Source organism: Dermacentor variabilis, chromosome 1 (genome assembly GCF_050947875.1).
Source record: "Dermacentor variabilis isolate Ectoservices chromosome 1, ASM5094787v1, whole genome shotgun sequence".
Classification (NCBI taxonomy): Eukaryota; Metazoa; Arthropoda; class Arachnida; order Ixodida; family Ixodidae; genus Dermacentor; species Dermacentor variabilis.
Window position 1 is genome coordinate 190,308,458 of NC_134568.1, and position 13,976 is coordinate 190,322,433.

Below are 13,976 nucleotides of genomic sequence, written 5' to 3' on the forward strand. Positions count from 1 at the left end.
GTTTCACTGTACATGACATGTCTCTGTGGTGGCCAATACTGTGTGTCGCTACACTGCCTCAATGCTAATAGATTGGTTCTGCCATTGGCACATTTTGCTAGCCATTTGCCATGGTAACAAAGTAGTAAGGCTTATCTGTACAAAGAGAGCAACAAGGCTGATTAAAAATAAGTGAGAAAAGTTTTGCCCAAATGAATACAGTTCATTGCTGCCCTGCAGCATGTGCCTTTCGGATCCTTATGCCAAGGTTACCCTGCCTACGCAACAGATAAGTATGTAAACTTGTGTCTGGGCTGCAAAGCAATTTCAGCACATTGTCAACCTCCTGGCCAATATGCAACCGCATGTCAACCTCCTGGCCAATATTTTAAAGTAACTTCTCTTACTACTTTAAAATAATATTTCACTCAATTGGATTATAATCAAAAACTAATACTACCATGGATACTATCAGCTGGGGAAAGAACAAAAGGTTCATTTACGCTAATTGCATTGTGAGATGCATGCTCTAGAGTGTTTTATATAAAGATTAAAAATGCATCTGTATGCTCACAAGGTCATGCGTGGGCTCCAGCGCACTTCAACCCCGTTCAGCTTTCCAAAGAAGAAGGCCTTATTAAATTCAACGAAGAGGCTGTGCACATCTGGGTTGGGATCATTGAGTTCCCAAAAGGCATCTACCACTGAGAGGTCACTCCGTGACGAGTAGGACACCTGCAAACACAATGCAGGCAAGTCAGTCTGTGCCCAACAATTCTAATAATATGACCAAAGCACTGGCAATGTTGCGATTACTACACTACGCCACAAAGAGCAAGAGCATGAATGTGCTTTCAGTACTCGAAATAAATAAATAAATAAATAAATAAATAAATAAGGCCTAAAAAATTTAAAAATTAATATTTTTGCCTAGCATGTCCATATACACAAGCAAGAACAAAAACACACAAACATAAACCATGACATGTTTGAATTTTTGTAGATTTTACAGACTCTAAAGAACAATTCCAACCTTCAAACGTAACATGCTACCATGATGAGCTGCAGTTACAAGAGTTCCTGCAATGGACTCCTTGGGACAGCACATAATTGTATGGATTGCACTGGTGAAATAATAAAAGTCCTAGTGTGGGACTTTGCGCACATTAACTGCATTCCATGTCATAGTGCAAGATTTCTTGATGATGTATAAACACAGCTATCAAAAATTAAAATGAAATTATGAGGTTTTACGTGCCAAAACCACAATATGATTATGAGGCGCACCATAGTTGGGGACTCCAGATTAATTTAGACCAGATAGGGTTCTTTAATGTTCACCCAATTCATGCTATACGGGTGGCGTTTTTGCATTTCAACCCCATCAAAATGTTGTTGCTGCAGCCAGGATTTGATCCTGCGAGCTCAGGCTTAGCAGCGCATTGCCAAACCCATTATGCCACCACGGCGGGTAACACAGCTATAGTCTCACAGGCTACACAAGACTTGGTTGTAGGGCAAAACAAGGTTACGATCTCAGCCTTTAAAACGAATATTAACAACACGAACATACAATACCACATGATGGTGTAGCTGCATGACTATCGCCTCCAAAGCAGGCGAAGAAGTAAAGGACTCGCATGCAGGTAGCACGAGAATAGAATACGCAGAGCACGCTAGCGTGTTCTATTCTTGTGCTACCTGCACGTGAGCCCTCGTCTTCTTTGCCGGCTCTGGAGATGATAGTCGCGCCGCTACAATAGTATCATTAGTTTGATCTTAGTAGCACAGTAATAACAGAACACAAAGTTGTTTTTATCGATTAGATAAGACAGGTCAGCAAAATAATATTCAGAAAAATTGTCCACAAAATATATTTTTACCGAGAGCACACTACGAGGAAACTTTAGCTCAGCGGCTACTATCTAAGTACATGTGAACAATTTTTCAGCAACCACTGTACCGAATTAAAAAAAATCAAAATCTAGCGACTAGGTAGCCTATTTTTCATTTAGGCCATTAATTTTGAAATAAATATTGTTCAAAATTGTAAAATATTATAGAACCACAATGTTTGCAACGCTAACGTAGCAATAAAAATCTATATAATTCTGTAAACTACACCTAACAATAATCTAAAGAGGATAAAATTTATATATTATACACTCATTTGTGTGTAGGACTTCAAAACCTTTGTAAACATCGTAATTTCACATAAGCTGTAAATTTATATATCAAATGCGTCCACTTTGAATGCAGTTTAGAGAACTGCAATATCTGTTCTTGGTGCAGAGTTATGGATTTGTAAACTTTGTTCTTAAGTTTATGTTTGTAACTTAATCGTTTTTGGCAGTTTCTGTGAAAAATTCCATGCCTTATATCAAAATTTTATTTCCTACAGTCACTAGAAATTAACGTTCTTTAATGCAACAAATTTCATTCACAGTGGCTCAGCGGTTGTCTCATAAAAGCATTTTACATGTACTTGGATAGGGAAATCATAGTTGGCCCTAAGCTAAATAAAGGTTATTAACTCATAGACTTCGCTCATGCCCACTCAAACACTCATGGGGCTTTCACACCCAGAATCGCACCTTTTCTGATTCACTTAACCTCACACCCACTTGAGCTCACTCAACAACCACTAGTATGTTCTCAGACTCCTTTGTGTCCAAGTTCAAGTGAGTCAACTCGCGGGTCTGCTGACCTACGACAACAGCAAATGATGAACCATTGGAACCTTTCCTTTCACTGTTTCTTTTGTTTCATCATTTACAATGCATTTTCCCAGGTCCAGTGCAGCACACAATACTTGACCAGTCAAGAGTAAATACTTAAATGTATTTTTTTTCCCTCCCACTAAACTGATAGAGGTAGGGCAATTAGCAGTACCAGAAGGGATATGAAGGCATGCGCAATAGGCGTAAGTAGCCATATGTAGACAGAAGTTTGATTAAATATTACTCGTGTGTGCGTTACATCAGTGGAGAAGCTAACAAGCCGGTGATTGTGCTCTGCTCAATGAATCAAACAACCCCACCAATACTGGCTTCCATACATGATGATGGTTGAGGCACATGGTGATGTCACGAGTAAGATGAGATATCAGAAACTCAGACACAGAAAAAGGTCGAGTGATGTTGCAGCACCCATTTCATCCAGTACAGTCACAACACACTGTACATATAAAGAAGCACGTAGATTGAAAATGCTAAGCTGCTTGAAAGTTCGTTCAGTGCCCTAAACAAAACAGATAAAGCTTGGGTCTAATATTTAAAACCACAAATCATGGGCATGCTCACACAAAGAAATTGATTTCAGTATGCTGGCAGGTTTGAATAACCCTAGCCCGGAAAAACTTGAAAATGTTGACCATTAAAAAAAATTGACCGCTCTTCCACTACCGTGAAGAGGGGTGCAAGTGAAGCTCGGGATCCGCAGCTCTTTGTTGTCATAACACCTCGGCTTCGCACTTCCTCAAGGCGAGGTCGGCACGTCAATGACGAGCCCTTTCTCGAGAGAGTTCCTTGCGGTGTTCATTAAACACTGCCTCTTTTTCGGCCAAATTCACGACACGCGGCCCACTCCCATTCCTTCAACAGTCTGCTCTTCGGCAGAATGAACCAAACGCGGCCTCCCTATCTGACTGCTGGGCCTGAACTGGCAGGCACACGAGGCGAGCGACCACGCGATCACACCCTTTCCCTCCTCAGGAGGGAGGGGATGCCGGTGATTGGCTCGCACGTTGTGCTGCGTCTACTTCTTCATGCATGTAAAACTACGCTTTAAATGGCGCATATGATGAACTGGCAGTGACTGAATCGGTTAGCGTGGTGGTCTTGCAACCCGGAGGTCGGTGGCTTGAATCCGCAGCTCGACAAGCAATTTTATTTTCACGCGGCTTGAGTTTTTTCGTACGGCAACCCCAATACTAATGCTCACACAAGTGAGGCAATACAAGCTTCGCTTGAAAACAAACTAGTAACTAGTGGCGTCTCCAAAGACAACAAATTTTTCTCCAGCAGGGCATGGAGAATTTGAAACGTTCCATCAACCACAACATGAAGAACAGCATATTAACCAATGCAGTACAATAGAGTGAAGTAATTTAGGTTCCCAGTAGCAACATACAAATTATGTTAGAACTAAGGTTCCTCTGCAATAATGTATGTACACTAGGTATCGCCACTAAAGCGACAGCGGACAGGCTGTACATAAGACAATGTGTGTACAAATGCTTGCATTTTCCAAAAACCCAGCAACGTTCCACTCGCTATGGGTGAAACACCTGAAAGTTTATTGCAATATCTTTCGCCTACACACTTCATTTTCAGCATATCTAGGGCAGACTAATTGAATGATGTGCATTGCAAAAACTCCTGTAGTTAAATCTTACAATATTTACAATCACTGAATTATTTTAACTACAATTATAGAACAGCTGAAACTTAGTTTCACCTTTGCATGCATATACAAGCCCAAGAGAGCAAGGACAATAGCAGAGCACACATGTCAAGTTACTAGACAAGTGATGCAGAGGATCCTTGCTCTCTTCCATACCAAAACCAAAATAATTCTAAGCTTATGCTTATACACATCACAACCTTTCTGGGCAACATTTGCATTTTTCTCATGGCTTAGCAAGTAGATCACACCAAGCTTTTTCTTCTCGCTCACAATTTGAATATGAATTCAACAGGTCATATTTTTCTTAATCATGAAGTTTTCTTACCATCACTGTCACATTGTGCATGCCCTTGCTGTAGCCCTCCTAGAGGATTTAGAACTAAAACTGAATTGACCTACATAACCTGCAATCTCATTCCACAGGAAAGCACAAAAGGTGCAAGTGCAATAATAGATAGCTACCAACGAAAGGACTGCTGTTTGGTTCACTGCATCTTGACCTGCACAGTGAACCTGGCAGCAGTGATGTACAACAATGGAATGACACATATGCATGTTGGGCTACATACACCACACAGCTCCAAAGCACCAGTGTGCTAAGTGATATCAATGAGTGCTGCCATTGGCAACATAAAAGCTTGTTTCAACTTCTTCGTAACTTTTGCCTACATGCAAGAAGAAAAAGGATTGAGCAAGTATAAATATTATGAGTTAGAATTTGTCACTGATGTGTATGTGTCACGAGTCAGTATAATAAGTACATTTAAAGTAGTGTGTGCCCATTACAATAGCCATGCTGTGCTGCTTAAGACAGTGAAGATGGGTGAAAAGGATCTTTTTAGAATTAATTGCTTGTTACATCGCAGGGCAGTCACCATGGAAATGGGAAGCAAAGTAAAATAGAAGGCACATGGGGATAAAGTACAAACACTGGCAAGGCATGACATGTCCCTCCCATGCTTCTCTAGCTTTTATTTATTTTTTATTTCATTTCTCAAAGGCTATCGGTATTGAATGTTTTCAGCATTGCTCTTTTGTGAAATGTGAAAAGCTCCCACGATTATGATGCACTAATTAAAATACTATTTCTTGGGTGCGCTTCACTTAAACCGGAAACACATTCAGGAACTGAAACGAGTCATGAACATGGGCATTTGTTCACAAAGCTCTACAACATTCAATAAGAAAAATTCTGGAGTTTCACGTGCAAAAACCACGATTTGATTATGAGGCCCGGCGTAGCGGGGGGCCTCGGGATAAATTTTGACCACCTGGCGTTCTTTAACGTGCACCCAATGCACGGTCGGTACACGGGCGTTTTTTGCATTTCACCCCCATCGAAATGCGGCAAGCGCGGCCGAGATTCGATCCCGCGCCCTCGGGCTAAGTGGCGCAACGCCATAGCCACTACACCACGGCGGGCAAAACATTCAATAAATTGACTCTACATTGGACTTGAGACCTGCAAAGACGTGAAATGCAACTAAAACACACAATTATCGTGAGAGGCCCTAAATTAAAATGAAAACAGGACGTCAGACATATCGGACTATACAAAAGCTAATGCCACGCTGTTGCTAAATTACTGCAAAGTGCACCTGCTGAAGGGAATCGAACAGTGCAGAAGACAGCCTGTCGTCTACACTACGCCCCGTCTCCTACACTGTTCATTTCCTCCAGCATTCACCAACCAGCCTACTTCTACAGCCAACTCCTGCACTTAAGGCATTAGGTCTTTTACAGGAAGGCGGACACATTACCTGCGTTGCCATTATAGCCTTTTCTTTTTAGTATTACATGAGGAACTAAGATTCTGCTCCACTTCACCACATTTTATCGGACACGCTGTTTTCATTATGCAAATGGCCACACGAATGAACAGGCAGAACGTTTTGTCACGATTTGCATTTGCATATAAAACGCCCGTGCTTGACTGTTTGTGTTTTACATGCCAAATATGTTACAAAACTTTGCCAAGTTCTCATCGAGTATTTCACGCACATTTACGCTGAACACCAGGATCTGACATCCAGCACTGCGTGCTCTGGATGATAAGATGCGAATAGCCGCTTGGGCATTTTAAATAACTACGTTGCCTGTGACAAGTGTCCTTCGAAACAAATGAAACATCGGTAAAAGTTATTTTCTACACAAGCTGTGCGATAGCCAACAGAGAAATAAAGTATTATTTTCAAGTTTAGATAGACTTGACTTTTGGCGCGCTTCCGACATGGCAGACGAACCAAACCGTAACCAAGCCTACATCAGCTACATCGATTTTTCAAGCGCTGCTGAAGTACATTTATCTTCATATGCTAGACTGTTAGTTATAAGTTACTCGTACCACAGATTTTTCCACTGGTTCCTTTGTGCTCGGGTCATCCCATTTTTGTAAACTCTGGCGATACTCATTGTCTTCGTTAATCTGTAGCTGAAGCTCCAACGCCATACGAAAATCTTCGTCTTCGTCAGCGATGGCCATTGCAGCGTTTGCAGTCAACATTTGCCGAATATGATGTGCAAGTTTCACCGGCAGCTACATGCTCGCAGCTCGTTCAACATATCCCCACTGATTGAGCACCCATCCACAAGTGTCAGCGCACCGCGCACCAACATTGGCCACACCAGCGACATCTTCATTAAACCGCAGTGTAGTACAAGTAGTACAAGCAGTACAAGTCAGACCTTCGTGAACAGCTTTTAGAAACAAACGCAGTCAGTTGATAGCATAAACTAAATTATTCAACATAAAAAAAATATAACTGGTGTGTTTGATAACTTAGTTAAACTACTGCTCATGAGAAACTTGCGCTATATTTTGTAAACTTTCTGCCCGCGGTGGAAGAAGCGTGTTTCATAGATGCCTGCCCACATAGAGTTTCTCACTATGTAGTGAGAAACTCTATGCCTGCCCAGGCCTGCCGCTAAAGACGTTGCCTGCTGCGTGAGCCGAGAAGCTGGTTCTGACCCCTCTCCTCTTTTCTCCTCTTCACGAGGGTCGGCGGCGAGCGCTAGTCGCGGCGGCTGCTCCAAAAATGAACCACGTTCCACGGCCGGACTCGACTCTCTCCGCCATAGAGTTTCCTACAAAATTAATTTTGTAGGAAACTCTATGCTCTCCGCCAGCGCGGAGGAGCGAGTGAGTCGAGTCCGGCCGTGCACGTCCTAGTGCCTCCGAGATTATAACGGCGTCTGTTGCAATCCCGGAGGCAAAACCCGCGGTCTCACTTAATCGTCACTTCCTCCTCAGAAGGAAGTAGGGTCGGCAGCGAGCGCCGTCTCTCCGCGACTAGCCTGAACCACGGGAACCTCCGCTCCGATGGGAAAACGAGCTACGCGGCAGCCATCTAGCGAAAGAGGCATTGTCATGGGCATTGTTCTGACAGAAGTGCGCGAAAAAGAAAAAAAATGGCGCGAGTCTACAGGGCTTCCAGCTCGTGCGGGCTGTCGGTTGATGCATGATTCTTCAAGGAGCACGTGTGCATAGAAGTGGTCAAAAAACGGCGATATATTTATCGTACAGAGTCCACTATCCACGAATATTTTGCTGAAGATGAGGTTAGCATGCGATACAGAAATCTGTTATCGGGAGTACCAGCCTTCGAGAGCTACATCGAAGAAAAAAGCTGCGTTCACAATTATCACGTTGTGTCGCAAGCCAGGAGAAACAGAGCTGCAGAAAACGAGCACATATTTGCTACTGTGCACTCCAAGGAACCCAGCAGGAACTAAGTATAAGGTAAATTTGCGCTCAGTAATTGTTTATATGTCGTTTTAGGAACGTAGTGCTTTAGAGCATTTCCAACTTTCTTGTCACTTTTGTACATAGAACGAACTACGTGAGTAGCACAACCGCAGAGAAGAGGTACAGAACTAGCATACTGTCATGTTCTAACACACTATCATGTAGCACATTATCATGTCTGTGGTGATACTCGCACGATAGTTTCCCTCTCAGGATACGCTGTTTTTCCTTCTTAAGTTAGTGTCAGTGCTAGCAGTAGCAACTGAAGCTTAATGTTGCAAGTTACGATTTTTTAGAAAGAGTATCTCCGCTTCATCATTTCGCGAATAAGTTTACACTTTATTCAGGTGTCGTTGTATTTTTGTAAAGAAAGCTAGTGCATGCATTGACGTACGATCTTGGATTATCCAGCAGTGCACTTAAGTTGTTTATGAGCAACCTACTTACTTTTTGTATGTTTCTTTTTCGACAAAGCATTCGATTAGTACAGTAATGTATTGTAGATTAGTTGAACTTTGATGCAGACTCGCTAGAAGAAACCTAGCCTTACAACCTTTGATGGTTTCGATTTAGTACGTTCATGCGAAGTTCTGTATAATGCTCTGTGAGCACGCAGTTGCGAAATTGCCAGAATCATAATGCTTTTGGCATGGAAGCGCTTGCATTGTACGTTTTCTTGCAACAATGTATAATTTGTTCCATTGATGAGTAGTTTAGTGCACAAATCGCAGTGGTCACAATGTCTGCAAAATAAATGAAAAATGCATCTTATTGCAGTATAACTTGCATTAAAAGCTACGAAAATGTACAGTATAATTTCATGTCTGTCTGTGCTATATTAAGACACTTGTGAGATCAGGATGGATGACAGAATAAACGTGATGAGACAATGTTCTGCGCTTTGAAGGGTCCATTTGCTCATTCTTGTCATTCATCAATAAAGTTCATTAATGTTGCGTCCATTCCGTAATTTTTCATAAGTTGTATTAAAACATGGCACATAAACAAGAAACATGCACTAACTAGCACATTTCGTCACTTTGCTTAAAAAACATTTTACAGTTGAATTCAACTTTAAAAGAACTTGTATTTCAAGTTATTGCTTGAAAATGAATCAAAAAGTTTTTTTTTGTTTTTTGTTATTTATTTATTTAAATATGGAAGTACTTTGGAAAGTGAAGTTAAGCTTGCATAAAATTCACATATAAATGCAGCTAAATCTAAAATTTTCTTAGTGATATGCTCAGCTTTAAAGTTCTCAAGGGTTTGTAAATTCATTGTGAGGACCTAGATTGTTCAAAATCGCTTCCTTGCCATAAATTGTACAATTTGAACATTTCTGGCATGGCAAAATACAGTACTGCCATTAGCTCAACCAGTCTAATAGGTATGGTGGGTGGCAATGTGGCAAATTGAACAGATTATATTGTAGTCTGTGAGAATCACCGGCCTGATATGCCTGGTTAAGAGCAGAGACACAACCAATATGTCACCATTTTGCACAACAGTCTTGCATGAATGATGTTAACTGCCATGACCACCACTTGATTCATTCAATTGTCTTTCCTTTTCTTTCATTGGTAACTCTTGTACAAGCGCTCCTACAAAAAACATGGATTCTTGCATTAAAGTCTGTTAGTTCTTTTGGGCATTTTTTCTGCAAGTGGACATGGCAGCATCTCTAGTGGCTTGATTTATGTGTTTTGTTCCAGCCCTGCTGCATGGGTGTAAAATGCCAGCTTTATACATTTTGTTCTGGCCCTGTTGAACAGGTGTGAAATGCCAATTTATGCAGTCATTTGGCATAGAGAGACGATTCACTTTCCTTTTTTTTTTTTTTTTACCTGCACCCTTAGAAACAAGACCTTTTCACGTGGTTATACTCTGCCTGAAAATACTTTACTGGAAAGCCAAGCCTTGTGTTATGGGACATGGCCACCTAAATTCTTGCTCTTTTTTCTTGTTTTTCATATTCTGAGAACACATGTGAAATATGTGTTTTGATAATTTACATAAATGCATAGTAAAAAGTTATCTGAAGAGCCAGCATAAAATTTTTATGTTGGTACTTCTGCAAATTTCTAAGAAGGTGCAATGTTAATGAGTATAACCTGGCTAATGGTGTATATCTATCATGAATGAGTTTATAGTTTGTTGCTTCATCAAGTATTTCTCATGGATGAATTTATAATTTGTTTGCTTTACTAACACTTTTCTTTCTTCACTTGCAGATCTTTAACAATGTTGAGAGGCTCTTCACAAATTGTGTTACCGAAGGGAAGGCTACTATTCAACTACGAGAACCAAAGCACAACTTGATCATTAGTAAGGTAGGTAGAAGTTAGTGACTCTATTGCTACTTGCAGAAGTTGCGCTTTGTGTTGGTCTGCCAAAATATAAGGCAAACAAATAACTGGGCACAGCAGCAGTGACAGCGTTTCCACAAAACCAGTCTAGGCTCTAGAACTGCAAGCTCCGCTCCCAGCAAAGGGACGGCAATGTGAATGCAGCACATGGCATTTGTTTTCACTACAATCAATTTAATATTAATCTCTTTGTGCAGAAGCTTTTTCATTGGGATGTTCAAGTAGCAAAATTTTCTAATCAAATTTGATGTGAATATTCAAGGAAGATGACTCGTGAATGTAGAATAGAATACCAAATATTTCCAATTTCTTAACAAGCGAAATACAAAGGTTGCATAGAATACTTTGGGCGAAAAAATTACTTTTTTTTTTATACAGGCAAAGCCATAAGAACTGGATGTTAGGTCAACTGAGAGGTGATGGTCATATATGGTGTGCCAATGGCAGTAATGAACTTAAAGAACGGTACGTCACCATACGGTGCCTAGTAGAGTGTTGTTTTGAAGGAGCTAGATATAATACTACAGTGCCACACATTGTTTTAAATATCCAAACATGGGTCGCGGGATCAAATCCAGGCCATGGTGGCCGCATTTCGACGGGGGGGAATGCGAAAACGCCCGTGTACTTAGAGTTAGGTGCACGTTAAAGAACCCCAGGCGGCCCAAATTTCTGGAGTCCCCCATTACAGCGTGCCTCATAATCAGGTCATGGTTTTGCCACGTAAAACCCCAAAATATAATTTTTAAATATCCAACCATGGTGGATTTTCCAACTAATAAGTTGCTTTGCCTGAGGCAGCAAATTCATAGGCCGCCTAAGGCAAGGCATTCTTATTTAGCAACTGGAAACTCTTGTGTAGAAGTGATCTCCTCCATGCATTCATTCGGGAACTGGTGCCTCTGCAACAACTTTGACTCTCCTGAAGCAAGATCATTTGGAACAGGCCTCACTTGCATTGGTCTCTCACCTTTGAGACGCCAATAAGGGTCATTCCATACCAAGTGTGCCAAACGTGTTTCTCAACCATCTCAGATTTTCTTTTTTAAAAATAATGGCTATTTACTACCTTGCTCACTGCCAGTTCCTGATATAGTTTCTTTCTGAAAATAGTTTTCTTGTCATGTGACATGCTTTCAAAATTTGCTGAAGTAGCGAAACATGGTTCTGCTAGCAAATTACTATAAAAGTTATTTTAGTGTGTAATGTTCCACAACTTCGCTTACTTAACCTGCAAATATTTGTCTTCAATATGTAGAGGTGCTTATTAGTAACTTCAGTTACAAAAAGTTTCTAGAAGTCTGTAAATTTAACAAAAATCTGTCAAACTGGCTATTTTTTCCCTGGCAAAAGTACTATCAATTTGTTTATTGTAATTATTTTACTTGACTGTCCTTAGGGCTGCACTTTAAAATTTTTCTTGCATAAATACATTGAAATTATTTTCTGAAAAAACTTGCCATCCCTACCAAAATGACGGTTTTGGTCCACTTTCAGCCCTGACTTGGGCACAGTGAGGTGGTCCATGTAAAGATATGACACAGAGTGCATTAGATAGACCTTTTTTGCTGGCATTCCGTTTCTGTCATGTAAGATTAATTTTACAGTTTGGTCTCCTGCACCACGCTCGGCATAATTTCGTACCACCACTTCACCGTACAGCACAATGGCTATCGTGCTTCATACAGACAATGCGCACACCGTGGGACCGTAACGCGATTTCTTCAGCAAGTGAGGGCTCGACTGTGTTGCTTAGTCCCAAGAACCATTATAAAAATGGTCTTTGCCTTGTGTTCCTGTTGGACCCGTCAGAGCGTGTCAGAAGCCGGAAGGCTGGTCAAGAGCTCCCAGAGTTTCCTTCTTCTATCGCAACCTATCCTTTTTTCTTCAATTCTGACTCTTAAAGGGTGCTTGTCTGAGAAACTTCAAAACCCACACCGGAGTGCACATGCACAAAACATGTAGTACACATGGAGTGTTTATCCTGGATAAAAGAGTAGAAAGAGGGGAAGCAGCGCTGGTGAGTTATTTCCCACATGGCTGTGATCAAAAGCTGATGAGAAGGTGGCGTGTGTGAGAAGTCATGTATAACTTACCTCAAGACAGGTGCCCACCTCTGGTGAGGTAGATCAACTAAAATGTCACATTCAAGAAAGCTTTAGAATCATCGTCGAAGTCATCATGATTCTTTGCCTATGACATGTGCACTGCAAGGAAAAGGCCTCTGCCATTGTTTCCTTAAGGACGGTGTTCTGTGGTGAATGAACACAACATACGGCCGTGAATTTTGCAATTTTATTCAAGCAGCTCCAGACTTGGAAAGTCAAATTTGATCTGAATCCAGGTTTCGCAGAGCGAGTTCTTTATTTTATATCTTACTTCACTGAGTATGACGTCAATCCATCCAGGACAGTGCACATTGAGCTTGGCTTGGAATGGTGAAGTTTTCCAGTTCCCTTAATAGGAAGGGCTGCACTAAACACGCATGAAGGATAAGTTTTTTTCTTAAACTGTGATGTTTGATGCTCACAGCATTATGATGCCTTTGGGAGGTATGACAGAAAGGCAAGGAAAATTTAATGGTTCTTTGGTCAGGGCAACACAGCTGAGCCCCCAGGTGCCAAGGAAATTCACGTTGCAGTCCGACACCGTGTGCACCTACTTTCTTAGCATGACAGTCATTGTGCTGTGTGATTTACTGGTAGTCTGGAACTATGAATTTTAAAATTCGCATTTTGATTAAAGCAAAAATATAAAAATGAGATAAATATGGAAATTGAATGCCAACAAAGAGGCTTATCTAATGCACTTTGTATCATATTTTTACGTCGACGACCTCACTGCACTTGCCACAGTAGCTCAGTGGCTAAAGCGTTAGGCTGCTGAGCGCGGAGTCATAGGTTTGATTTTGGCCATGGTGGCCACTCTCCGATGGAGGTGTAATGCAAGAACGCTCACGTACCACGAATCTCAGGTAGTCAAAAATTAATCCGGAGCCCACTAAGGAGTGCCTCATAATCAGGTAATGACTTTGGCATGTAAAACTGCACTGCACAAATCAAGGCTAAAAGTGGACCAAAACCAATACTATTTCAGTGTTGTTTTTTTTTTCCCCTTCCAGGAAATGCTTTTATGTATTGGCACAAGAAAGCTTTATAAATTTATTCGCCTGCTGATGGGCTCTGAAATCCATCACAGGTTACATTCACAATACTGTGCCAGCTTTAAAAGTGCCCTGAAACACGTTTTGAACATAGCAAGAAAACGTTGCCAATCTGTCGTAGAGGCTGCATTGAACATGTGAACCAAATATTACTGCACTGCATGCAGCAGAGAATTTACAACCTGCTGTCAAACACAGCAAAAAATTGCTTGCGTTTCCTTCCCCAATGTTGTCATGCAGCGTTATCGAAAACAGCTGGCACACCAATGCTGCATAATTGCTGATATTGAGTTAAATGTATGAAAAAATATATATG

The 13,976-nt window shown here is 41.1% G+C and overlaps 2 protein-coding genes across 3 annotated transcripts in view; one reads left to right on the forward strand and one right to left on the reverse strand.

The window, feature by feature from the left end:
• Positions 1-7,073, reverse strand: part of mh (DNA-dependent metalloprotease SPRTN) — a 33,170-nt gene extending 26,097 nt beyond the window's left edge. The window contains exons 1-2 of the mRNA XM_075701947.1: positions 6,731-7,073; positions 554-714 (exon numbers count right to left, since the gene is read on the reverse strand). Coding sequence (XP_075558062.1) covers positions 554-714; positions 6,731-6,889 — 320 coding nt within the window. The 5' untranslated portion in view covers positions 6,890-7,073. The remainder of the gene's footprint in view (positions 1-553; positions 715-6,730) is intronic.
• Positions 7,074-7,731: 658 nt separating this feature from the next.
• Lrr47 (Leucine-rich repeat 47) overlaps positions 7,732-13,976 on the forward strand; it is a 31,257-nt gene continuing 25,012 nt past the window's right edge. The window contains exons 1-2 of one of the 2 annotated variants that reach the window (XR_012830038.1): positions 7,732-8,125; positions 10,363-10,461. Coding sequence is in view for 1 of the 2 variants with exons in the window: in XM_075701959.1 (XP_075558074.1) it covers positions 7,940-8,125; positions 10,363-10,461 (285 nt within the window). In the remaining variant the exon portion in view is untranslated. The remainder of the gene's footprint in view (positions 8,126-10,362; positions 10,462-13,976) is intronic. The other variant, XM_075701959.1, reaches the window with a different exon arrangement.